Source organism: Rhynchophorus ferrugineus, unplaced genomic scaffold, assembly GCF_030347505.1.
Source record: "Rhynchophorus ferrugineus isolate W39M unplaced genomic scaffold, kcgeb_rfMv2 rfM4, whole genome shotgun sequence".
NCBI classification, from domain to species: domain Eukaryota; kingdom Metazoa; phylum Arthropoda; class Insecta; order Coleoptera; family Curculionidae; genus Rhynchophorus; species Rhynchophorus ferrugineus.
Window position 1 is genome coordinate 45,395,540 of NW_027472583.1, and position 27,878 is coordinate 45,423,417.

The following is a 27,878-nucleotide window of genomic DNA, read 5'->3' on the forward strand; positions in this document are numbered from 1 at the left end:
CTTTTTCATTGACTTCTAAGATAGAGAAAGAACATATGTCATTTTTTCAAATTTGAGTTTTTGTGTGTATTCGTTACTTCAAAATATTGCAGAAGTTTTAGAACAAATAGTTAAGGAATAGTGAGTTATATAGAAGTGGAAGGAATTGCAATTTAGTTGTGTTAATAGTGTAATTTAATTGAACCAACTTATATAAATGTTTAAAAATGAATATTGAAGGAGTAGAAATAACTACCCCTAAACCCACAAGATCTCGAATTAGTGCTACCTCCACAGTTGATAGATCGCGACAATTAAAAAAAATGCAAAATAAGTCGTTGGAATCTCAGCTTAGTGGTTCTTTAGGTGTACTTTCACTTACTAATATAGATACTTCAAATATTGTTGAAACATGCTCTGATAGAGAATCTTTAAATATGATACTGGAACAACAAAGAAAACTCGCTAATAGTACTCTTGATCGTGCTACAAAGGTATCACGTATTCCATCTAAATTGTTAAAACCAGATCATATTGATGGGGAAGGAGATACAAACTATGTTATTCCATCTGAAAGTACAGTGAATGAAAGTGATCTACTCACAGCTACTCCAAAAAATACATCAACGCCAAGGCCCTCTTCAGCTGATCTAGTTTCAGAAGGCCCATCTGTTAAACTCAGAGATTCAATTGCTCATTTTACCCAAATGTTAGATTCAAATATGAGTATTCAAAGTGTAGCTGAAAAATTTTTACAAATTGCCCAAGGTAAATAGTTTCATATTTAAATTAACCATTGGTAATTTTTGAAATTTTTGTAAAGGAAATAGATCTAGTTTGGATCATCCAGAAAGAGATAGTGGAATGTTTATACCAGCTGAAGAAGCAGCTTCAAAGTTATTAGCAGATGAAATGTCCTGGAAACGTAAACATGATCTTCCAGTGAGTCAAAATTTTACTTCATTTGGAGATGGGACTGAACAACCATCATTATCAATAGGGGAGTTTTTTCAACAAAGATCAGATCCTATTACAGATCTTCAATCAGTAAGCCCCAATAAGCCAGAGCCTTTGGCTTTGATAAATTCCTTATCCTTATCAAATACTGGACTACAAATGGAGCCTAAAAATGGCTACGATACTGACCAAAGTCTAAGTGTAACTGCTATTCAACAATTGTTAGCACAGTCTGATCATACACCAAATAAAGTTATAGATTATCTGTTGAAGCAGAAAGAGAAGCCAACTAGGGATACTGGTATAACGAGCAAAGATGTTTCTAGTAATGTTTTCAGTCTACCTGTTAGTAGAGACACATCTTACACATCTTCTGTGTCTGATAATGAAGCTCTAAGAAGTAAGTACTATTTAGCCATTTAGTTAGTTCTAAAACTATATAATTTTTATATATTTACTTTTATATATCTAATCTATTATATCTCTACACATTTTATAACAAATATATATAGGAAAGCTATTAGTAAGCTATTAGAGCATTAATATAATGTGCCAAAATAATAACCTATTCTGTCAGGTGATAGTTGTATTATAATTTATATATTATATCTAAATTTGCATTACATTGCCATGGTTAGTGTTGAAAGTTAAACGATTAAACTATTCAATTGGTGATAAATTGTTAGAGAATACAATTGGGGATTTGCTCAAATTAAAATTAACTGAAGTCTGCTTCTAAATATAGATTCCCATGGCTTTAATTATGTTGTATGTATTGTTAAGGTGTTCTGTGGAAAGTGCATAAGATGTTAATGAAAACAAGTAACAATCAGAGTGAGTCATGTTTAAGGTATAAAGAGACTGCTAAGAGTCCCCAAAGTCCCCAAAGATTTTCTCTGAAAGTTTTCCCTATGTATGATGTTGCATGCTACAAAAAGCACTTTTTTGTATCTTCTAGCATTCTGCTCACTATTTGATCATTGCCTGGCTGTTTTTGACAATATTTTGATTGTAGCAAGCGATATTGAGTGCTTCAATTTAATATATCAACAGTATTTATTGTTTTCAGAAAATCAATGTACAAAATTCTTCTAACATTTAGTACCTTTGTCTTTCAAGTCATAATAGATACTTCTAACTGTGATTGTCATTAAACAAGAAAAGTAGTATGTTGCAATAGTAATGTTTATCATGAAAATAAATAATATGTAGCTTATAACATACCATGTGTCTATACAAAAAGCACTTTTTTGTATCTTCTAGCATTCTGCTCACTATTTGATCATTGCCTGGCTGTTTTTGACAATATTTTGATTGTAGCAAGCGATATTGAGTGCTTCAATTTAATATATCAACAGTATTTATTGTTTTCAGAATATCAATGTACAAAATTCTTCTAACATTTAGTACCTTTGTCTTTCAAGTCATAATAGATACTTCTAACTGTGATTGTCATTAAACAAGAAAAGTAGTATGTTGCAATAGTAATGTTTATCATGAAAATAAATAATATGTAGCTTATAACATACCATGTGTGGCACAATAAGTAACACACTATATATTACACTGTGAAAAGATCATTGTTTTTGGTACTACATTTCAAGAAAGTTAAAGATTATTATTGACTACATTTTGTGCATAATTCAGAAGAGAAAATGTTATAATCACTGGTAACAATTCTACATACATAATGAACTTGCTGGTTGCATCATTTAAATGGCAAACGCCTTCTGAACTGTGTTCTGTTCTGTTTCATTATTGAATTTATTGCGTTTTTGTCCTTGAATTGGTTGAGACACTTTACAATTCTGGGGAACGCCGATTATAAATATGCAAATAGGTTTACATCTCTATATGGAACTTCGAAACGAATTCATTTAAAATAAATGTACTAAGGATAGAATCTAATGTCGTAGTCTTTTATTGCACTACAATATGTATTAGACAACCTATTATTAGGGATGGAGAAGAATTTTTATATTTTTTTAAAATAATAGTTTGATTTTAATTTGATCCCTAACAGCTGCTGTAAAGGAAGATAAAGAAAACATTAAGCCCATTACGGATATGAGCCCCCGTGCACTGACGACAGCCACATTCCAGTCTAACCTTCATAGTTCAAGAGGCGATACTAAAACACTCACATCGCCACAATCTAGGAGTTCCAGTTCGCTTACCAGCTTACCGAATGGTAAACTGCCCATCGAAAGCACCAAAAGTGAATTAGTTTGGGGAGCAGTCAAAGTTGACCGGTACAAAGTTGAATTCGCTAGACCGCATTTTTTTATGTAGAGTCACTTTGTTTTAGGTGTGTAACCAAGGAATTTTTAATCAGAAATAAAACAGCGAAAACGTTACGATTACAATGCGTCCTGTCGTCGTACGAATTCAAGATACGTAAAGATAATAGGTCAGATTCCGATTTTTTGAGCGCTTGCAAATTCGTATTACACGGAAACGAATCCAGACCTTTGATAGTCTCTTATATCCCGACTAAACTTGGCAATGCTGTTGACGAACTTTCATTTACTCCATTGGATTCAAATTTGACTCAAACGAAGAAACAATGTGTTAAATTATGGGGATATGGTGGCTATTCTAATGTAGAGTTCCAAAACGCAGTTCGAGATAATACTGGTATGTAATTTATATTCAAATGAAACCCCTTTATCGAATTTGTCGCACACACTTTACACACATTACAGATATCACAACTAACTATCGTTAACATTTTTATAAATTAGTGGGTCTAACCTTACACCCACTTATACTGCACTATTGTCTGTTCTTCAGGAATATCAACCCATGCTTGATTTTCCTCAAATGAACTCAGTTCATCTTTCATAACTTTCTTTCATTTCTTCAACATTGAGTCGTCGCAAGGCATGCCTGATAGTTTTGTTTGTTTCGGGATCGGCTATATATGAATTTTTCAGACACATATAAGTGCAAAAGTTTTCAAACTTCTTTAGTTTTGTATTCCTTTCCAACCTTCTTAACACTGGCGCACTTCGGATTTCTTCTTCAGAAGTAGATAAATCGCTTTCATCACCTAAAATATAATTCTTAATGTCATTAAGGCTATGTAAAGATGTATTTTCTTGAATTATGTCATTGACAATTGGAACTGATATTCGGCTATTATTTGCTTCTGTGCTTACTTTTGCAATGTTCTCCATGATGGTCACATCTCAGCTCATAAAAATTTAGTATTTATCTGCATTCCTATTGTCCCAAAAATGCTGCTTACTGGAAAAGGTGCTTGCACATTATGTCTAGAAGTTTGTTGCTGATCTAGTCCGTCGTGATGTTGATTCTTGAATTGTTGCTCTATCGCTATTATCATTGATTGAAACTTCTCTGATAATCCGGCTAACAGTAATGATGCGATGCATTCATAATTTATGTCAATCATTCTTGCTTTTCTTACATGGACGTATAGAGATAGAGATACCTTTGCCTTGGCGTCATCTTCTTGTACAACTTCTGATATATACTAGGATAATCCTTCCAAAATCAGAAAGTTCTCTACAGTAAACGCCCAGTCATCGTAATTTCCTTTTTCTTTTAGTCTTGGATGATTAACTAATTAGCAGCCATTCTTATGCAATAATTAAATTATTTCGAAATTATACTGACAAAGAATTACTTATAATTAGAGTACTTCTGTTACTAACCTAATTACAAATATCATTATTGTGCAATTTCAACAATTTCGAAGATAATTTTTTCATTATAATTATAATTATGCATTTTCAGGTAAATATTGGTTGTCTTTGGGTCGATTGGATAACAAAATTGTAATGGAACGAGATTTTACAATAAAAAATACAGGGAATCTTCCTTCTTTCACGTACATAAAAATAATCCCAAAATCTTTTATATCATTGACCAATTTGAGATTGGAACCCAATCTTTTTGTCTTATTGCCTAACGAGGAGAAGAATATCAAGGTGAGTTATACTCCCAGTGCGAAAGATGGTAGAATGTTGAAACAAAGTCTCAACGCCTTGCCAGTGATGGATGTGGGCCGGCTAGAAATTGTATCTGGTCCTGAAGCGAGTCGAGCTCGTTTAAGACGTCTGATCCGTAAAGCCGAAGAAAAAAATTTGGAAATAGATCCGTTAGCAAAAGTTTTGAAGGGAAGAATAACCGGGGAGGTATTTCCCGCGGATATTAATAAATTTAAAGAGAGCCCCGCATCGATGGTGGAACTACTCGATACTTTTACACGTGATGAAATAGCTATAACAATCGAGCAAGATCCAAACCAGACTCTTGTAGCAGAGTATCCTGAAGATTCTGCGTTGTTTCAAACTCTGTGCCAGGAAACCACCTTGATCACCAACGAGACACATGTATCCCAAGTGCATTGTAGACTGGAGCCTCCCTCCTTAGTTCTTTTACCGCCAAACAAAAATGAAGATTGTTTTTACTTGATTTCCGAGTACTCAAAGGTGTTGAGTTATGAGGCTTGTCTTTCTTCAGGAGGTCTTCAGCTTAGTCCTACAAGCGGCTTTGTGAATCCTGGGCAAACAGTGGCCATCAAAGTGAAATTAGTCAGGAATTCACGAGAGTCAACATTTAAAGTGTTAGTTTATATTGACAATGAAGTACTTGAAGCTGAAGTGAAGGTACTGGCGGTGAAGTCTATTTTTTTAGAATAGGTGATTGTTTCAAATGTTGTAAGTTGTAATTTATTGTTTTTGATAATTATACTGTTTAACAAATCTCAATTGACTTGAGTTGGTAGTGTCATAAAGTGTACTTAAGAATATATTTAATACATATCCCAATTCTTAATGTTTGTTTTATTTTCTTTTACCCGAAGTGCATTGTTCTCATAACATTTAAGTTGTATATAAGTTACAGTCAAAGAAAGTTACTGATTTGAATGATTTTTCTTCTGAAATTAGCTATTCTTCTCGTGTACATATATGTGAAAAGGTCATATTTTGTTAGCAACATTTTTCACAAAATTTTTATCCAGTTTGATTTTATTAAATGATATGTGTATCAATGCATACAATTAATACTAGCTACATTTATTAGATTGAATATATTAGAGATCATTATTTTATAATTTATACTATTCATCATTATACATTTTATAACAATATAAGAGCTTAAAAATTAATTAAAAGTAATATATATATATATATATATATATATATATATATATATATATATATATATACCATATTAATTATCCAAAGGAAATAATACGTCTTATGACTGTGAATTTTTGTGGTCGTGAAGTATTGAAATGGCCCATCAATCTATGCCATCTAGGTGCTTATAGAAAGTGTTAATTTCTCAATAAATACGTCGTTGCTACGCAGAAGTAAGAATATTCTTCACCAAATCTCGCTACTGGTCAATATTGGCTGCAAATTTCTAACCTCCGACATTGTTAGCCTCTTATATTTCGGATAGCTCCCCATGATCATGATATAGGTTGTTTTAGAGCTGCTCACTGCGATATAATGTATGAGGAGTTCGTTAACCTTTTTTTTTGATAGACATGTCTAAACCATTTTTATTTAAATGCGTTTCTGGATTTGTTCTTCAACCGTACATTCATTATTGCATCTCAATGGAATGACTCCATTTCTATCATGATCTTAGATAAATATTGCTTTTGAAAGACTTCAGCACCTGAAATGTTATCTTGTGTTCTTTATCTTAGAGTAGGGAGAGTTCCCGCACCTTGGTCGATTCGACTTATTACTTTGTGCTTCCTCTTTTACTCTAGTTGACTCACGTGAGGACTCTTTTAGAAGCTATACAATCGTGATATTTCACAGAGGTAACAACTTCTTTGTCCAGTACTACCGAGACAGTACAACAAAGCAGGTCATAGATGATCTCGAATATGTAGTCCTTCCAATAAAACAGCCAATGCACGTCATCAACACCGTCGAATGTATTACCAAATTCCGCTTATAAAAACAAAATCCCTTTTAAGCACTGAGAATTTTTCTTTATCATTTTACTAATTAGCATTACTCCAGTTAAAAAGAGCCAGAATGTAGTTTTATGCGTCCGAACATGAAACCAAATCGGTCTATAAAATTCGATTTGTGTTGGTACTGGTCGACAGCGTTGCCATATATTAATGTGAATATAATAAAACAACTAACCAACAAGCTATTGTAGCTGTTTAATTAATGGTCAATAAATATACTTTAGATGTACTGGAATGTTAAAATAAATTATATTTTATAACGATATTTTTGTTTGATTATTTTATTTCCCTTACTATTATTATTTATTTACATTTACATTATTTTGTTGTCAGTCAAATTAAAGGAAAAGTTATGCTTGGTGCGGCAACGTTGTATTATACATTTTGATGACGGCCATTGGTTGTTTTATTGGAGGGATTATACAGTCAAATTCACTTTGTCAACATATAATTTTCCTTTGAAACTCAGACTCGTGAGACATAATGCTGTCTGATGCCTATTGGTCGACACTGTTGTCAAACAAAATTCTTTAAAACATTAGTGATAATAATTAGAGGTTACAAACTGGTAAACGTTCTAAATCAAAATTCTAAGTTAATACGACAACATTGCGATGTATTTACGTCATAAATTTTGATAACGTGCATTGGCTGTTTTATCAGATAGACTAAAATAATAGATAGATAGACTAAAAAACCTCTTTTCTGTACTGTTATGTTTTAACGCGTTTTTTTGTTTGTTTTTAAGAATCATAAGCGATTAATAGATCTTACACGTTAGGAATCTTTAAACGTATGTTAGTTTGTTGGATTCAGAAAAATAACACTATTTATTTAGCAATTAACATCGTTTTATTTAGAACTATTATTAAACAAAATTAGATGGTATACTGAACATTAACTACTATAAAAATATTTTCCCGTTATAGCCACTATTTCATTCTTAATTTTTGGTAACAGAGATAACGAGTAACAAGTACGATGTAATTTGTATCGCTAGGGAATTGTAGATTATAAAAAACTACTTTTTTTATATAACCGAAACCAAAACTGGGAAGAAGAATTGTTATATACAACTTTACATTCTAACGACCTTTGAGTTTACAATGCTTACAACCTAGTATAGCACCAGAAACAAACTAGTCAAGGACTTGTTATATTATTACTTTATATAATATATCTTTATATAAGTATGTATACATATATATTATCGGGGGGCATAGGGTTAGTTGAGTGTAATTGATTGGGGGGTTGTGAACCCGTAGGCATTTTAGAAAAAAAACACATTAACAATAATGGCAAACAACATGGTGTACGTTGATGGCACTGTGGAGGGTTCTATCACAGTTGGTGTGGAGTCGAAACGATTAGTCTCGGGTCTTCTTGCTTTTTCTGAACCAACCAGCTGCCTTGGCCGAGTCTCTGGGCATGGACACGGACCTGGACACGTCACGGCTATCTTCTTTGGATCTCCTGCTGATTGATTCGACCGATTGACTTTTTGGCGGCATTCGGCGCTCCTCTCGGTCTTTGTATCTTGAATTTTCTCTAGGGAGCTTCTCTTTTTTCTTATAGAGCGTTGATGTTGATCCTTAAATAAATATATAAATAAATAAATATTTCGTTATACAAAACATTAAAAAAAGAAGCAAAATGATAAAATTTGTTTGCCTCCCCAATGAGCATGTAATCCCCTAAGGCATGTAATATTACGAATTTAAATTTATTTGAAACATACATAAAGTAGCCACTAGCTAAATACAGCTTAAAGTTTTATTGTGTGGTTCTTGATGGAGATCACGTTGATCAATAAAGCCAATTTTAAACAAAAATAAACGCATATTCTTTGTTACGCTCGGGACTTTTCAGTACATGTGCTATTTTATTAAGTCATACATAACTGATTAATTAATCTGATTGATACTAACCCCTAATCGTCTCTTCCCGGGATGATAAATTTTCTCTGCTTCTGGTCAATCGATTATTTGATGCTTTCTTTCCCTCCTGTGCCTTCTTTTTCAACGTAGAACCGTCGTTGCGCTGTGTTGACGATCGCGACGACCTCTGCTCATATTTTCCTCCACGGGTAGAGCGGGAGGTGGTGGAGGACGGCGGCGGCACAGTATAGTCCAGTTCCATGCCTTCTCGACGGTGTCTCGGTCGCCATGGCGCCAAGACGGAAAACGATCGGCTCAGTGTTTTCACCTGGGGTTGCACCAAGCTGGATCCGCCGTTGGAGGTGAGGTCCTCGCGGGAGGCGGCTCTGCGACCGTTGCGCAGGTAATCCGGACCTGGTATGTCACCCACTGGCCGAATAAAATAATGTTAGGTCGCCGCGTAATAATGAAATGTTGATATACAAGGCTTACCAGTGGCTGCATGAAGATATACTATGCTCCTCTGCGATTGTTGGCTGCTATCACCCTCCGTGGAGCTCTCCACCGAGCTGATCTCTTGCCTCCTTCTTCGGGGCCTCTCCTCTCGCCTATATCTCGCGCTCGGAGACACGGGAGGTTTTAGAGTACTTCTGCTGCCCTTAAAATCTCTGCGAAAATTATTTATAATCAGTTTTTGCATTTCTGAACATATTTTTGTATAAGACGGCTGATCAAATTAGGCTCGATCGGAATCTCTGTCATAATGTTCTACAACTTTTCCTCGTATTTCCGACAATATAGATATATTGTGTTGATAAAATGGTTTTGTTACCTACAGCAAAGTTGGTTTTGAGGCTATCCATCAGATCTTTTCAATATTTTAATTATTCAGAATTTCTGTAGCGTGTTTTAACAATATTATGCTACAATGTTAGGTGCGTAAGAATTTCTCACTTCAAATATTTATTAAGATTCAAATGATTAAGATTAAGATTAAGCAACTGCTTCAGATTAAGCAACTTTGTGGTATACCGCTTTTCATTAATTTTAACAAATGTACAATATGAGCTTAGTTAGTTCCTTGACTTTATTTGTTTTGGATTATTATAATAGGTGTAGTTTGTACTCCTTCGTCGACAGAGAAACTGTAAGATGTACAATGAACCATTGTATTTTGAGATATTTTTTTTGATCTTTTATAAGCCATGCAAATGTTGTTTAATTGGTGATTCATCAAACTCTAGCTCATCCACAAGTTGACATGTTTTAATTAGGTTTACGTCCAATAATTTTTGCGATAGGTACAATATATATGCATATTAACAAACAACTCTGACGGGTAAAACCTGCACAATGAGAACATTGAAATTAATTAGATTTGTTGTTGTTGATATAAGTGATGGTATAACGGGGTAGAACGACCAGTGAATAAATTTGATGAACAACAATTAGTTGAGGGTTAATAGAAAAGATTCACGATGAACTTGCAGTAATGAACTCTTGGTTCATGCTGGTTTTGAAGTTTGGATGCAGAAGTCGCAGTTTAGCGGTCATTCAGAGAATATCAGCTGACCATGTGTGAAATGGCAGTGGCCTAGTCTCAATCGATTGAGCTGATTCAGAAAAATGGGAATAGGAAGGGTGACATTTTTAACACCGTGGAGCTTGTTGGTCCTAGTTTCTAGGCTCCAATGATGCTCTAGAAGATTCTTGAGGAAAACCTTCACGGTGGGTAGATGTCTGTAAGGATACACATTCATTGCCAGGAATACCGATATGTGCGATTATCCATACGAGCGTTAAACAGTAGCCATCGAGCAGTATGGAGCACACGAGGGTCAAGGATGCGGGAACCAAAAGATAGTCATACTTTTGATCCAAAAAACTTTCCAGCAAACTCTGTGAGTCAGTGAGAATTAACCAGTCTTTATGGGATTGTACGGCAATATTGATCGGTATGCATGGCTTCATTGGGAAACTTGAAGAGGAATATTTACTCACAGGATTTGGAGCCGTCTGAGTATATGTGATTGTACTCTGGCTAATGGAAGTTAGTGTACTGGGTCCGATACTGTATCTCCTTTATATATATATATATATATATATATATATATATATATATATATATATATATTTTCGACTACAAAAATAACTACAGTTGCAACATATGCAGAAGATATAGCCATCTTAGCATCTTACAAAGATACTTGATAAAATACAACCGCGACTAAAGAAATATGGCATATTAAAGCAAATGAGGCAAAATCTACCTATGTAACATTCACTCTGAGTACACTCACCAATATGCACATCAGTGAATATCAATAATATTTTGGTATGTATCTAAACCGATTCTTAACTTGGAAGACCTACTTGTTAAACGAAAACAACTTGGGTTTAAACTATATCAAATATATTGGTTTATCGGGTGCACATCTAATTTATTATTAGATAACTAGATATTGATATATGAATCAATACTCAAGCTTATTTGGTTACATGGAATCCAATTATGGGGTACTATTATCAAGTCAAGTCTAATAGAGCCCTCATATAACCGTTCCAAAATAAAGTGTTGCGTGCCATTGTACATGCTCTCTACTATGTCTGTAATGAAATGATTCAACGCCATAACTCTATAATCCACAAGGAGGTGTGAGTCGGAATGTATGTGTTATGTACACTAAAAGAGTGTTAGTGCACCTCAAAGTCTTTGCCAATCAGTTAATTGTGCGATGTGATAGTGAAGTGCGTAGATTAAAATGTTCAACACCACCCGATCTGATTATATTATATAACAAGACAATTGAAAAGTCCCCGGCCTACCATAATAAGACACATTTTTTTTGCAAAATTAGTTTTTTTATTCAACATAATTCCCTTCAAGGGTGATACACTGATTATAGCGACCCTCCAACTTTTCGATACCATTTTTGTAGTACGATTTATCCATTGCTTCAAAATCGGCCTCAGTTTCAGCGATCAGCTCTTCATTCGATGAAAATTTCTTCTCAGCAAGCATTCTTTTGAGACCTGAGAACAGCAAATAATCGCTGGGGGCCATATATGGAGAATATGGTGGATGAAGAATAAATTCGAAGTCCAATTCATGGGTTTTTGCCATCATTTTCACTGACTTGTGACACAGTGCATTGTCTTGGTCAAGCAGCACTTTATTTTTTTTCAAATGCGGCCGTTTTTCGGCGATTTAGTCCTTTAAACGGTCCAATAACGCTTTGTAATAGTCGCTGCTAATGGTCCTTCCTTTTTCAAGGTAGTTAATTAAAATTATTCCATGCGCATCCCAAAATACAAACACCATAACCTTGCCAACCGACTGTAGCGTTTTTTCCACGCTTTGGAAAAACGCTTTGCAGTCTTTGGGTTCATCGTGTGCAGGCCACTCTGATTACTGTCGATTGGACTTAGGAGTTAAATGATGGAGCCATGTTTCATCCATTGTTATATATCGACTCAAAAACCCGGGTTTATTATCCTTGATCATCTTCAAACACTGCTCCGAATCATCAGCTGGTCGTTGTTTTTGGTCAAAATTGCTCATTTCACCACGTCTAAACTTAGCATACCAATCCTTGCCGGAAACTCGGCATCAAGCCAAGTTTTTGCTTCAACTGTATTTTTTCCCTTCAAAAGCAATATTTTATCAACACGCGAAATTCCTTTTTATCCATTTTATTCACAGTAACAAAAGGTGCTTCACTCAAAATGCTATAATTCACAAACTAATGATCTGGCACCTGTCAAATTTATACACGCAACTTTTGAGGGTTAGGGCTAACTAAATACCATATAGATTTGATTCTAGTAGCGCCATCTATGTGTCGGGTCGGATACTTTTCAATTGACCTGTTATATAGACTTTAGTATGATATTTTGGAATAAGATATTTTACACAGTAAATAATTTAATGAAGTGATTTTCTACACTCTCCAATAAGACTAACTAAGATAATATTGTACATAGAAGATAACTTAATGTCATAGATAATGTCGAAGATAACATAATCATAAATAATGCTTATTGTCCATTGGACAGATTATTGAACCACTAAGACTAATAATAAAAAATAACAAAAATTTCTTCGAATATTGGCTGAGGGATGTACTGATAAATTCTTTGTTGTTTATTAGTGTTAATGTAATTGTATTATGGTTTTGAAATATTTGAAAATGAAAAGGAAAGCTACTATCGACAAATAAAATACCTGTCACATTCCGATATGTTTGTCAACGATTTGTGGTGACTGATAGTATCCGAACGTTTCGAAGGCTTCTGCACTTCATCGATATTATGTAGGTCCCTGGTTGATTGCGCTCTGAGTCCCGGTCGAGTCTTTATCGGTCTGGATCCTCTTAGACTATCACCATTCGACTCCTGATCGGTGTCACCGAAGAACCTTAAATTTTTGTTGGACGCGGACAATTTACTTTGCGGCACGATCGTTTCTTCCTCTGTGCTGGTGTAGTTGCCTTCATCCTAAAAACGAACACGTATTAGATAACATTCCAGCAAAAATATGTTCGTTCTCAGCTGACTTTAGCCGATTTTCTTTGAGTCGTTCGGTCGAGGGATTTGAACCATCCACTTTGGGTCAGGTCCGATGACTTCTTTGGATTTTCTCTGGTGGGGCTGGGGCTTGGTGTCGATAACCTTCTTCTGTTTCTATAGTCGGAGCTCTGGAATGAAACATTCTTTGATTAATTTTTGAATGGGACTCATCGAGAAAATATTTGTTAATAAGAGTTAATTAAAAAAAATCACGAATCAAAGAAACTCGAGGATCTTAGAAATCTCTGATATAAAAATGTTTCGGTATTTGTTTCAGAACTGTGGTTAACAAGTGTTTATTCTCTTTGATGTATATTTTTGCATAAAAATACCTATATATTTTTTGTTATATATATTGCCACTGATATAAGGTATAAATCTATCTCAGTTTTTAAAAACAAATTCAGTGAAGTTTGCTATTTGATGGTCAATATATTGGTTCACTTTTCTTATTATGCATTATTTTGCTCAAGGCAATTAACTATGGAAATCTTTCGAAAATCCCAATACGAATCAACAAAATGCTATTTACCAGAAGTTTATTTTTCTGTTTTATAGTAGGAAAAGTGCGGTTCGCGTCAACGAATATTATTGAATGAAACTTACAATGATTGTATGCTAAACTTAAATGAATGCTGGTTGTTAATAGATTGCTTAATTTTAGTTCCTTGGTGACGGTACTTTCTCATTCTTTAATAATGCTTGGTCTTTCGTTGTAAAATCCATTAAAATCTACATTCAAACGTTAAGATGGAATGTCGTATCCGATCTATTGCATTTACATGACATTGTCTATTCCAATTATCCCTAATTTCAATTGAAGCTACTTAGTTGGACTGAGCAGCATTTCCATTTTTATTAATATCGTTAAACAGTTAAGGTTTTTTAAAGATAGTTGTTAACTATATCAAAAACTGTTACTGTAAAGAATAATGTCCCGCCTAGCAATGGACATTTTTTGAAAAATAATAATAATATATGCTTATATTTTGATAGGCGAGTAAATAGTAGTGAGTAAATAACTGTTAAACCGCATAATCAACATAATCCCATGATTTTGATTTAAAATAGCTGTTTTCCAATTAGTGCTTTTGAATTATTCAGTATATACAGACTCTCAAATAGTTTTTTCTATGCTCATTTCTATTGCTGCTTGAGTTTAAGAAATCTACTGCAGAAGAACATATATAAAATTTTGATTAATATATAGAGTACTAATTTTCCTCAACAGATCTTCAAACTGAACACACATTCACAATCGATTATATATAACTTGAGATCTTAGTTAATTTGTTAAATAATTATGACTGGTACTTGTGAAATGGAAATGATTTTGATATAATTTTTATATATGATGACATAAATTTATATATATACATACATAAAAATTATACATAAAATATTATTTGGCGTAACTTGATTTAAATTCGAAGTGCGTGTAAATTTAGTGCGCAAGAGCGTCGTAGCGTTTTTTTCCTAGACTTAGCACAACCAATGGCAGTATCATAATCGAACAGTCAAGGACAGTTTTTACGGGCCCAGACGGAGGAGCCAATTAGCGATAATAAGGCTTTTTTCATTCTTGTGGCATCGAGCCGAAATGTCGAGTCTGCCTACCGAAAATAATGGGTTTGCGTTTTTATTTGGGGATCGATCCAATTAGATTTTCGGCAAACCTTTTGGCGAGTATAGAAAAAGGATTTCTATTAAGGTGGTTCGAGCAAAAAAGTCCCACGCCTCCCAGCAGCACAATTACCATTCGACTTTGTGATGAAATTGAAATGACCTATTGGTGCTAACTTAGGAGGATACGACAGACGATGTTTTTTTATTTTGTGATGATGAGAATGAATATAAATCGAGATTTTAACAGTTTCTCATATATTGTATTGCCTTTAACATGTACAGCTTTGTAGCAAAAACGAGTACTTATCTTAAAAACATATGAACAGCTGAAACAGATATAGTTATTGTCGTGGCTAGATATTCAAAAAACAAAAACAAAAATTTAAAAAACGGAAAAAAATTCAACAAGATAAAAGGAAAAGAGGAGAGAAAATATTACAAACTGGAAATTTTAGAAATGTGTAGCTTCTTGCATGTTGGCCACACATTCACACCACACTTCCGTGTAAATAACGTTATGTATAAGCCTTGTATTTTATATTTCAATGTATTATACTCTTTGTTCTTCGAGTGTTAAAACAAGCGATCGGTGAAATGTGTGGTTGGCCAGACTTCAAAAGAGGGCAGATTGTTGGTGCTTGGTTGGCGGAAGCATCTGTGATGAAAACAGCTGAATTGTTTAACTTTTCTAGTCATAACTTTCGTTATGACTAGATGATAATATACCAAAAGAATGAACCTTATTGACTTAAGAAGCATCAAAATATTATCAAACATCTTCCCTAGCAAACATAACCACCAGACCTCAATATAATTAAGCCGCTATAGAGAGTTTTAGGGCAGAGGGTCTATTTCCATCTCCAACATCATTGAAGCAATTGGCGAATGTTTTGGTACAAGAATGGGACAAAATTCTATTGGAATCTTTTCAGGGATTTATTCTGCGAAGAATTGTCGAAGAAATGGTGGCTGAACACCTTATTAATAAGTTAATATTGTTAAAATGTTAGGTGTTCATATTATTTTGTCCATTCCATTTTCATCTGTCAACGGCAAGACTCACTACTGATGCACAAACACCAATGGTCCAATTGTCGTTAACATCATGATTTATCACAAAATATAATTGGGAAACACAAGCTGCTCTTAGATAACAAGGTAGTGATATATAAATAAATTTAAGTCCAATATGGTTAGCATTAAATGAGTGCTATAATAACTTGATAATGATATCGTCTACTGTCTATGTCAAAAACATGTTTTGTACTGTAGCGATCTTGAGGCATGTCGAATTTGACATCGTGGAATAACAAAATACCCAGAAGAATAATCCCAGATGTTGAACACGGGCGGGGTGCCAGCAGCGCCAACTAGAACACGATAATGAATAGCTGGCAACCACGAGACCAGTATTTCCGATCATTCAGTAACCGAAGATCGTTTGGTTTATACGTGCCGCTCTATGGTAGTCGTCCCCAAGCTCCAAGCACAAGCCTCGTCACCAGGTAACACCGGTGCCATCCGTTTTATCTATTTTGTATTTTTCACATTTTTTTATCTTGCCAATAAATAACGGTCACATAATGTAAACACCACTGTTTCATTTCGTTTTACCTCCATTCACCGAGCCATATAAGAAACCCTACAGTACTATTTTGTGCATCGTTTTGCGATTAGTGATGAAACATTGTTACACTATAACACTAATTCGAAGTTTCAGATGTGCCTTTGGTGAAGTTAATTCAAATAACTAGTGATCAATTATCCTAATCCCTAATAATATTCATTTAATTATTTCATAATATCGTATCTTGATAATATCATGTCTTGAAAATAATATATTAGTATATCAGATATGTTTAACAACTTTCCAACATCACCTATAAATTAATTTAATCACATATGTGCCTATTGAAACCAAATTAAAAGGTTTACAAATGTACGTGAGCGCTTCGACTAATCAATAAGTTGTAAACAGTATATTTTCTACAAATTACCGTTATAAGAAAGGACTTGTTACGGAAAATATACACGCAAGAAAAATAAGGAGGAACCGTATCGGACATTTTTGAGGCAATAATAACAATTTTATCTAAAGGAGTGTATGATTTGATTTGGTTGGAATGAAAGGTGAAGAGGGAAATTTAAAACCGAATAAATAAACAATCATTTAAAAATATTCACTTGAAACTAAACAAAAGATGCGCGAAGTGTACGGTACTTGTGCCAAAATGGGTTTATGAATTTAATACTGAAGATTATTTACTCAAGATGACCAACCTACGGTTAAACAATTGAAGTTGATGATGTCATTAATTCAAGGGGATAGTCATGTAACTGTTCAGGATATTGCACGGTATTTATATGTATCACGCAAAACGATGACAAAGACGATCGTAAAATTTATAACTTATAAATAAAATTTATCATTAATATTATATCGTGGAGAAATAAAAGAAATCCCTAATTGTATAACATAAGAAAAAATCTACAAATAAAGAAGCGAAATCTTAATTAATCAAATATGTATATGTAACGTTGGATAAGGTGGGACAAAAGTCCCGCAACCACTGACGCAATTTCCGCCAAGTGGCATTAATGGAATGATTATTTTCAAGAAATATTGTTACTATTTTAGCTCGTTTTTGTGGCGCATGTTTAACGATAATAAAATCAGGACACTTACACAACACAATGGTTAAAGCGAAACTGAGCTAAACGTCACATAATCAAGATGGTGCGCAATCAAAATGGTAGTGGGACTTTTGCCCCACCCTTATTGAGCATCAAAAGTACTATTGACGCAATTTCCGCCGAATGGCAATAACGGAACGATTATTTTCAATAAATATAGTCACTTTTTCTGGTTGTTCCTGTGGCGTATGCTTATACACAATAAAATTTGGCTGTCTACAGAACAAAATGATTGACGCGAAACTGAGCTAAACGTCACATAACCAAGAAGGCGCGCAATCAAAATGGTAGCGGGCCTTTTGCACCATCCTAATGGCGCATCAATAACAGCACAATATATTTGACAATGAAAATCACCAGCTCTATCATTAAATAAGCCAGCAAACATAATAGGACACGTTGCTCATTCTGGATAACGTTATCTTCAAGAAAAATAATTGTAAGAAGTAGTACGGTACAAAAGTTTACAGGCAGAACTTCAGCGACGGTAGGACAACAAAAATTCAAGTATGCCAATATGTTTTATGATTAACCAGCCTTGCCAAGTTTGTAAGTGATTCTATAATGTCTTGAATATTAGTCAACATTTTTCGGCAATTAGATTTTGGTTTTGATTATTGATTAACGGTAACAACTGCAGTTTTCTTAAGATAAAATAGCATGGATGATGTTCATTATTGGGGTTTGCATCAATATACAGGGGATAGACAAAATAATATGAACATTGCATAATATAGCACATCTCGTTGTATGTTGGAAATACTCCATCAAGTGTTATAGTGTATTATCAGTGTATCAGCGTATTATATGCTTTATTTTTTAGTGTTGAAAGTAGACTTCAATACTCGCTTGAGTAATACTATTTCGAGAAAAAATCTACAACAAGAGCACCACAAGTTAACGGTAAGCTGCAAAAGAAGTGGCGCAATAATCATGTTAGAACCTGGATACTTGATTATTAAAAGAAGGTGTTGCGTTGAACAAACGGTCGGATTTATGTATGGAGAATCCTAAAAGGAGCCTACGATCCAGACTGCCTGCTCCTATAGTCAGCTATGGAGGAAGGTCTGTTATGATTTGGGTCGCAATATATATTCAGCTGATTGTGCCATTCACATTATTTGTCGGATTGCTGCGAATGAATATCTCGACATAAACTTCTTACTATGACTAGCATATTGCTCAGGAACACTGCCATATTTCAAGATTGTCATGCGTCCATACAACAACCAACAAGGTTCTGTCTTGGTTTGAGGAGCATTATAATACCATCAAACATCATCCCTTGTTAGTATAATTGTCAGATCTCAATATAATTGAAACGCTTTGGAGAGTTTTAAACAAAAGAGAGAAGAATATATTTTCATCTTCATCAACATGGAAACAATTGGTGGATGTTTTGGTATAAGAATTGGACAACATTCCGTTGAAAACTATTCTGCATACTACAAATCTATTCCGCGAAGTAGTGCAGCAGCTTTAGAAGCAAATGGTTGTACAACTCCGTATTAATAAGTAAATATTGTGTATTTGTCAGGTTTTCGTATTATTTTGCCCGTATTATCTGTTGTATATAATATATAGTTAAAGTATTCTTGTGTATTAAACCAGTATACGTTTTAATATTAGGCGTCAAAGATGGACAACTTCCTATTTTCACAATCTGAGCTCTTTCAATATAATTACTTCAAACAATAAATTTTTCGATAAGCAAGATTTATGGTATTTACGCCAAGACAAAATTAAATTAATTTACATTCGTACAAAAAAACCAAAGTTAAAAATTAACGAATCTGGTAAATATGTCTTTAATCTTAAATCAAAATTACAAAAAAAAATCTAAAAAATAAAGTAATGGCACGCAATGCTCACAGAAGAATAAGGATGGTGAAAAAATTACGAATAACGTTCGACCCCACCTCCGTGAGCGCCGACCAGCTAGATAACATTGTACGAATTTCTTGGGGATCAAAGGAAACGAGAAGAAACAATAAGAGACCAGGAGAGCGCCGGTTATCTAGCTCTGTTATCTTTATTGTAACGCCAAGAGTTCAGAACTTTATTGTTTCTTAGGATATATATGTTCATTATACGTCAAGAACGCACTGAAAAATATGTGGTGCTTTTGCTGATGCGGTTAAAAGAGCAGAGCCGCTTTACATATTTCGTCTTACGTTTTGTCAAACGGATGCTATAAATCAAAGTTGGATTATCATAGCACAAATATAAATGGAATTAGACCAGCAAGTAAATAAAGCTCATACGACCTAACAAAAGAAGCCTAAGACCTAAGTCAAAGAAGGCTCCTGTATTTGACTTCATTAAATGAGACTTTCTATAGAAGCTTCCACATAAGTTAATGCTTCTCGTTGCCTTCTTTTGCTAAACCTGCAAAGCCTCCAAATATAGTCTCATTTTTCACAATCTCCTTTTGGTATTAGGCAACTCCAGTTTCAATTATAAACCTAATTCAGAATTACAAAAATCATTTAACCGATTTACTTGATGATATGGGACAGGCTTTCGATACGAGATGGTATAAGACATTTAATGATAGTTTGTCGATAAACCTTTCAGATTAAAAATGAAGATGTCTACTCAGAGTTTAAGGAAATAAAAGCAGGAACGCTGCAGGAGAGTGGGTTGGGACTGGTCCTTTTGCCTTATGCCGGTGTGATGTTTCTGGACAGTAACATGATAGAATGCTATTTTTGTTGATGACACTTAACATGATACTATATATGATACATGATAATTGTTTTAGTTTTATAGATCATCAATAACTGTAGCGATCTTGAGACTTGTAGAATTCTACATCTTTCAATAAAGGCTTACACAATACCATAAATATTACACCAGATATTGAATACGTACGGGGTGCTAGCAGCTATGTACAGTAAACGATAACGAAGATCTGACAACCCTGGGACATTGATCTGGGATATAACTGAAGGGTATTTTGAATCATTTAATCACTGACCATTGTTCAGTTCAGACCTGACATTATCGACTGCCCAAGCGTCATTTAGGTAACACTGACCAGCTCTTTCTCTTTTTTTATGTTATATTCTTTAATAATTTGATATACAATTAATATCTTTTTTATCAATAAATACCTTTTGAAAGTGAAAAAAAAAGGATTAGAGTACATGTCATCATCTAATATATTTCAATAAGAAGCAGTAAATGTACGTCATCAAGAAGTTTATTAGAAGTTATGTATTGCCTGACGCAATTTGTAAATTCGTCTTAGAATCAAACAATATTTTTCTTCTCGAACTAATCTAAACAAATGAGTCTGCAAAAGTCGTTCGGTTTTCAAATGTTTGCAAAATTATTTAAAATATTAGTTATAACAAATACAGGTTATAAACCGGCAAACGTTGTTTTAACGCTTTACTTGTTCTGATAAATTTCAAATCAAAATCAAATCGCTTATGATTGCTCTGATTGAAAATGCCGAAGGCAGACAGAACAGATAGCGTCTCCAATCAGTTACTTCGGACAGGAGGCCCCCTCTCGTCAGTAAAATTCGTTAGAGACATAAAAATTTTTACTCTTAAATATTAAGTAGGAACGGTTTTTTACTTAGAATGGTGTACACAGGTAGTAACAGAAGAAACAAAAAATACAGTAATATCAAAATGACTTGATAAGGAAACACACTATTGAAGGAAACAAGAACTAAACGTAAAAAGGTAAATATGCTCTCTAAATAATAGAACAACTCTAACCTATAAACTATTGTTGTTGTATAATTTACTGTAGTTAAATTATTCGCTAATATATAAATTATGTTTGATAACATTTCTGTTTTATTATTTTATTTAGACTAGAATTTAGTTATATGTTAAAGCGAAAATAAACTAAAACTCTGCGTTGACGCGGCAACATTGCGACGTTTTGACGTCATAAATTGAGATGACGTAAGTTCACCACTACTTTGGATAGACTATGTGTTGTCCATTAATGAGAATTTGATGTATGTGTTCAATATTTGACAGTCCAGCAAATTTGTTGATTTAAATTTTTGGATTAATTAAGGTTTTCAAATGCCGCAGTAAACAAAATCTTTATAGCGGTGTGTTTATTAAAATGAATGTTGTATCAATTTAGTTGATTTAAAGTTCGGTAGCGTAAAGTGGGATTAATTGAAGTAGAATCAACGGCTAAAAGCCTAGACGATCAGGTAGGCTGGCGGTTTCTGGCGTCTCCGAAGCGTTTCCTCTAGCCCGGCGCTGATTTATCACCCTGATCGGTAGATTTTTTCGTTCGTCGCTGACTCACTGCGTTCGCTTGATCTCCCTGACCGCGGTGGTCGGTGGGCAGCTGACCATAAACGGACCTGGACGCCCTCGGATCGAACGAAATAGCCGTCGTCTATTTTTAGACTGATGTCTTCTTGTGGCAATCGCGTTTACGTTCTTCCGGACCAATTAGATTGAAATTGGTCAGAAATTAACTTTTTTTTTCTCAAATTTAAAACAATATAACAAATCAAGGTTAGGTACTTTTTCTAGTTGTAGTAGGAAGAATTCGTTTTTAAATAAACAATTTAGTTTATTTAATATAAAAAAATCATTTGGTTTTGTCTAAATCTATTATAATATCTGGTCTGAGTTTTTTATTTTTTTTTTGTTAAAATAACAGTTGTTTATTTTCAGAAAATTATTTGATTTTAATCTAAACGCTGATCAAAATCTTCTCATTTGATTTGATATATAAGTATTTTTGCTTCAAGTTCATAAAACAAATTCTACGTTGCGACAGAAACGTAGAAAAATAATTATAACACTTTGGGGACGATCAATTCCTGAAGCAGAATCAGCTAAATACCTCGGAATGTATCTCGATGGCAGATTAAATCGGAAATAGCATGTTAGACAATAAGCTGAGATCAGATTTAAAATTAAACAAATATACTGGTTAGTCGGAAGATACTCTCAACTTGATCTAAAATCAAAGATATTGGTTTATCAATAAATAATAAAGCCTATTTGGATTTAAGGTATGCACATATTAATAGAAATAGAACATTGTCAAAACAAAGTTCTTCTATTAATTATCAATACTTATCGCTACGTAACCGACACGAACTGCACGTTGACACGGAAATCATATGGCCCAAATACAGGTGAGAAATAGCAGTAAAAAAACAAGTCCTACTAAGTGATATTCATTTCTTTTGGTGACATCGATATAGGGTTATCTAAATAAAGTTACAAAAGTAACATTTTCGTAAATCTTAACTCAACCATATTCTCTACAGTATTATTTTAGCTTATTATTAGTAGTCACTTATATAGAAATAATAATATGGAAAATTTAATATCGAACGCTGAGTAACAATTATTTATAAGAAAAAAACAATTAAAATAGAGAAAATTATTTTAATTTCAGTGCATCATTAATCATGGAATATTTGACAACTGAGTTAACAGGTGCCGAAGAATGTAAACTGAAGAAAAAATGAATTGAAGAGATGTAATATATTTGATGGTATAGTTTATATCTATTATTATTATCGTTTAACTAGTATTAACGAGTTCAGAATTGTTTTTGAATTCTCTATATTAGATTGACAGTTAGGTATTGTAATATTTCGCTTTTCTAAGTCTGAAGAAATTATTTCTAGAAAATATGAGTTTTAACAATCATTGTTGCACCACTATTGTCAAAATGAAAATTAATTTTGAATGGTTGAAGTAAGACTATTGCTAAGTTTATATGCCAAGTCTTGTAGGTTATATTTCTGTGTACTATACGCTTTGTTCTGTGACTGTTAAAATAAGTTATAAAATATGTGATCTCTTACATGTTGTTTTACGTTTTATGAGTGACAGTAATCCATGTTAATGACAGCATCCATAACACTTGGCAAAACATAATCGGCAAAGAGAAGTAGTGAACGAAATCCAAAGTTAAATGATAGAGACTGAAGAGTATTGTGGCCATACAACATAAAGTTATAGGAGCAAAACTGACAGTAGAATTCAACGCTCACTTGAGTATTATTGCTTCAACAAGACAACGATAAGCCTAAGCTTTGAAAGAATTGGTGCATCGATTATAAAAATCGGACATTTGATGGTTGGAAATCTCTGGTATGACCAGATGACTCATCGCTGAACTTGTATGGAGAACGCCAAAAGAAGACTACGACCCGGACTGCCTGCTTCTTACAGTCAAGCATGGGAGGGGTTCCGTTATGGTTTGGTCGGCAGTATCGTTCAATATGTGGAGTCGTCCCATTCACATCATTGGCCGGATTACTGCAAATGAGTATCTCGGCATCCTTAATAATGAAGTTCTCACTATAACTAGCATATTGCTGATAAATACGGCCACCCATATAGCCAGAAATGTTTAATCTTGGAGGAGAATCAAATATAATCAAACATCGCTGGCCAACATACTTGCTAGACCTCAATATAATTTAACTACATTCTACAAAGAACGTGAAAACATTCCGTTGGAAACTCTTTAGATATTTTATGAATCTACTCAGCGTACAGTTGCAGCTATTTTAAAGCATGAATACCATAACATATGGTTGTTTTTAGTGGATTCAATGATGTTTGATGAATTAATTGAGGATTCTGTCTTCCCTAAAATCGAGTGTACTCTTTATTGACATGGCCGCTCATTATCAATTTAGACGAAAAATCTTTAATTTCGCCGACAGCCTTAGGATTGCATTACTGTACTTAACTCGTTGATCAGGATCTCTCGGTATCAATTTTAGGACTAATTGAATTTCTTACGGGAACATTTTCAAATCAGTTTTCAGTATTCGCCTGAAACTGCGTGCAGAAATATGTAACTGGGAACCACGTCTCCGAATTGATGTTTCTGAAGGTTATGCAACACTATCGCGCACCAGAGCTACATTTTCAGCGTTACAGACGCCCTTGTCTTCCAGAACGAGGCCTGTCTGCTGTCGTACCGTATGGTCGAAAATTCGCGATAAAAAACGATAAAGTGTGGTTTTGTGAGGCACTGGACGATTAAGATATTTTTGACACAATTTCCGGTGAGTGCCAATAATGGAACGATTATTTTCAATAAATATTGTCACTATTTCTGCTCGTCCTTGTGGTGTATATTTATCCATAATAAAATTTAGACGTCTACACAATACAATGGTTATAGCGAAACTGAGCTAAACGTTATAGCAAAATGGTAGCGGGATTTTTGCCCTACCTGTTATTTTATAAGTATTTGACGATATATTTTTGATATTTAGTGAAAATACTTACCGAATTCACTTTGCTATCCCTTTCATCCTTGCTTTCATCTCGCCCTTTGTATGAGCTTAATTTAGATTTAGTTTCTTTCGCAGCAGCCTTCTCCTTCTTCTTTTTACTGTCCCGCATAAATAGTGATTTCACCTATACGTGTCAGGATTACATAAGTTATGGCATGTAAAGTCTCGCTGATTTTTATTACCTTTTCGAGACCGCTCTTTTTCTCGGCTTTGGGAGGTTTCTTCTCGACACGTTTCAATGTGGAACGCTCCAGGTCTTTATCCAGACGGGGATCGAAGTGGGAACCGTCGTCGATGCTTCGTTCGCGTGGAATGTACCTGGTGTTCTCGTCCGGACGATAGGATTCTTCGTCCTTGTAGCTCCTGTCAAAATCGCGGTCTTTGCGGTGTTTCCTTGCCAGACTATCGTCTGTGTGTTGTTTTTCGCTTGCTATCAGTAACGAACTTGCAAAACCTGAATAATTATTATAAATTATCAAATGTTTTATTCAATTTGTTTTCTCAATTTAATAGATTTCATTTAATAAATTATAGATATGCTTTGTATACAGCAATCTGTTTTTATTATCCTCATAGCTCATTTATTGAATTAGGTTTAGTAGTTAAAATTTAAAAATATTTTCCATTAAATGTTTTTTCTCAATGTTGCATATGAATTGTAATGAATGAATATATTCTTCACTTTTGCCATCATACAAAAGTCACATTGTTTGTTAAATAGTTGAAAAATGTTTTGTGCTAAAACTAGCACATTACTAAAAATGTAATGATTTAAGTTACTCTTGTACTAAGGATTTAAAATATTAGGTTTGAATTTATGAATTTTTTAACATGAAAGGTCTCAGTGAATCTTCACATATAGGAAAAATAACTTCTTTTGTTAATAATTACATTGTTCATTGGTAGTGAGAAATGTACAAATGTAGTTATGATTTAATTTATTGATAATTAATTATTGATAAATTAGAAGTGTACCATCTAAATATCTTCTATTTTGTATAAGGTGTTTAAGCTGCATTTACATACAGTAAAAGTAGTATTTTTATTCAGAGCGTAATACAGTCTATAAATGTTGAATCTATTTTTCCAGGTTTAGTAGGATATTTTTGGTAAATATAACTATTAACCATCAGAAAGCCATGGAAATTTTAGGTTTGGACAGAATATTCATATAAAATTAATAAACTCTTCTGGTTTATTGAAGAAATCTAACGATATGTATTAAATAAAACTGATCGTAATTTAAAGAGACCAACACTCGTTTGGCCATAGGCATTTATGATAAAAAATATACAGATTGTTTTAATAGTATTACATTAATTGCAGTACTCTTAAATAAAACAATCAATAACATTAACAATTATTTGTGCAACATTGGGATTGTTCATAATTAGAAAAAATTACTGACTAGATTAAAACAAATTGAGAGATCATTGATTTAAAGCTGTTGACCAAACATGTCCTTGGTCCGATCAAAATACGGCAAAGACAAAAAATAGTCTAAATGGTGGGTTTTCCGAGACAAAATTGTTTAAAAAAAAGCTAAGATGTTGTTGTAAATAATATATCCGCTTCTTAAACTTAAATTGATGCCACTACAAAGTTTTTATAATATTTTTTAAAGTTAATTAAATATTACGAACATAAAATTAATTTAGTTGAAATTATTTCATTTTAAAAATAAACATATTTGTTCTTGTCAAAGCCAGATATTTATTCTACAGCCCTGGTATATTTTGAATTTTTCACAGATTTACAATACAAAGTGAATTAAAGTGAAAGAATATTAAAGGCATTATTCACAGAACATTGGATAAAATTTAAATTATATATTAATTAATAAAGTGAAATAAATATCAATAAAAGTAAGCATTTGAAAGAAATTATTAGAGATAGAAGTTTTATATATTTTATAATTTTTTCTGTACTAAAAATAGTTATATTCATTAATTTTTATTACCTTCATCTTCACTATCGTTGTAGACATCCCGTCGACTCCTGCTGGTCCTCGAAGTAGTACTGCTCTCAACTTTTCTATCCTCTTCCACTCGATCTAAGTGCCTCTCTGACCGGAACCTCCTGGACGAATTATGGTGGCTTTGTATCTTGTCTCCTCGAGGCAGCGATCCGTGAAACACTTGATCCACGTTCCTGCGTTCCAAGTGTCTGATTTCTGGAGTGGATTTATAAATGTCTCGATCTTTGGACAGCGGTTTCTCTGGTCGATACGACCGATAGTCGCTTATGTGAGAATCGAAGCTCTTCGGCTCGCTTTCGAATCCATTCAGCATCAAATCTTGCGGTTCTCCGAAATATTTCTTTGTTCGCGATTCGGTTTTGCGCTCCCCGTATTTATCCGTCCTGCTGGTCGACACGTACTTCTCTTTGAAACCAACTGGGCTGGTGGAACCACTCCTATAGTACCTGGACGACGTCTCCGTGATGTATACGTTGTTGGCCCCAGGTCTAGTAATCGGATGTTCCGGCGAAGGGGTGGCTGTCTTGTCGCTCATTCTCCGATTCATCCTCGATTCCAACAGATCCCTCCTGGTGGCTAGATCTGTTCTTCGCTCGTTATTTGGTTCAGTGAAGCTCTCTCGCCGTTTAGCGTCCATGCCGTCGGCCCGACCACGTTCGGCCAAGCCGGTGAATCCATTCATCGGCATAGGGTTTCGATATTTGGGTAGAATAGGGCTTTCTGCTTTGTATTTGTCGATTTCATCGAGCAGTTGTTCTGTGTAGCTGTCGAAGCTGTCGTCGTTGAAATGCGTGCTGGATTTCCTGGTGAACGCCGATCCTTCTTCTCCACCGAGGCCTTCGTCCGAGTCGGATTGAGGTTGGCGACGGCCATTGGTCAGCGTGGTGTGAACTGTCTGTTTTCCATTACCTGTGGGAATAAATTAATGAAATGGGACTGTTGACAGAGATATTGTTTGTAACG

General features: G+C 34.1%; 2 protein-coding genes across 6 annotated transcripts in view; one reads left to right on the forward strand and one right to left on the reverse strand.

Moving 5' to 3' along the window:
• The first annotated feature begins 7 nt into the window (after positions 1 to 7).
• LOC143196442 (uncharacterized) lies at positions 8 to 5,739 on the forward strand. The gene is made up of 5 exons (XM_076404116.1): positions 8 to 747; positions 803 to 1,336; positions 2,960 to 3,188; positions 3,245 to 3,573; positions 4,696 to 5,739. Exons 1-5 carry the CDS (start codon positions 207 to 209, stop codon positions 5,601 to 5,603), a joined length of 2,541 nt encoding a protein of 846 aa, XP_076260231.1. The 5' UTR covers positions 8 to 206; the 3' UTR covers positions 5,604 to 5,739.
• A 1,994-nt stretch (positions 5,740 to 7,733) lies between these two features.
• The window catches only part of LOC143195987 (uncharacterized), a 236,535-nt gene continuing 216,390 nt past the window's right edge, over positions 7,734 to 27,878 (reverse strand). For all 5 annotated transcript variants that reach the window (XM_076403543.1, XM_076403545.1, XM_076403544.1 and 2 more), the window contains 8 exons: positions 26,898 to 27,824; positions 25,120 to 25,391; positions 24,930 to 25,061; positions 13,338 to 13,478; positions 13,007 to 13,278; positions 9,274 to 9,449; positions 8,833 to 9,210; positions 7,734 to 8,495 (listed from right to left, as the gene is read on the reverse strand). In XM_076403543.1, the coding sequence (XP_076259658.1) occupies positions 8,272 to 8,495; positions 8,833 to 9,210; positions 9,274 to 9,449; positions 13,007 to 13,278; positions 13,338 to 13,478; positions 24,930 to 25,061; positions 25,120 to 25,391; positions 26,898 to 27,824 (2,522 nt within the window). In that variant the 3' untranslated portion in view covers positions 7,734 to 8,271. The remainder of the gene's footprint in view (positions 8,496 to 8,832; positions 9,211 to 9,273; positions 9,450 to 13,006; positions 13,279 to 13,337; positions 13,479 to 24,929; positions 25,062 to 25,119; positions 25,392 to 26,897; positions 27,825 to 27,878) is intronic.

Excerpts from the sequence above, each read along its gene's own strand:
- LOC143196442 (XM_076404116.1), top strand. The coding sequence starts at position 207 with ATGAATATTGAAGGAGTAGAAATAACTACCCCTAAACCCACAAGATCT. Across the intron at positions 3,189-3,244 it reads GGAGCAGTCAAAGTTGACCG|GTGTGTAACCAAGGAATTTT; the intron begins GTACAAAGTTGA and ends ACTTTGTTTTAG. Across the intron at positions 3,574-4,695 it reads CGCAGTTCGAGATAATACTG|GTAAATATTGGTTGTCTTTG; the intron begins GTATGTAATTTA and ends ATGCATTTTCAG.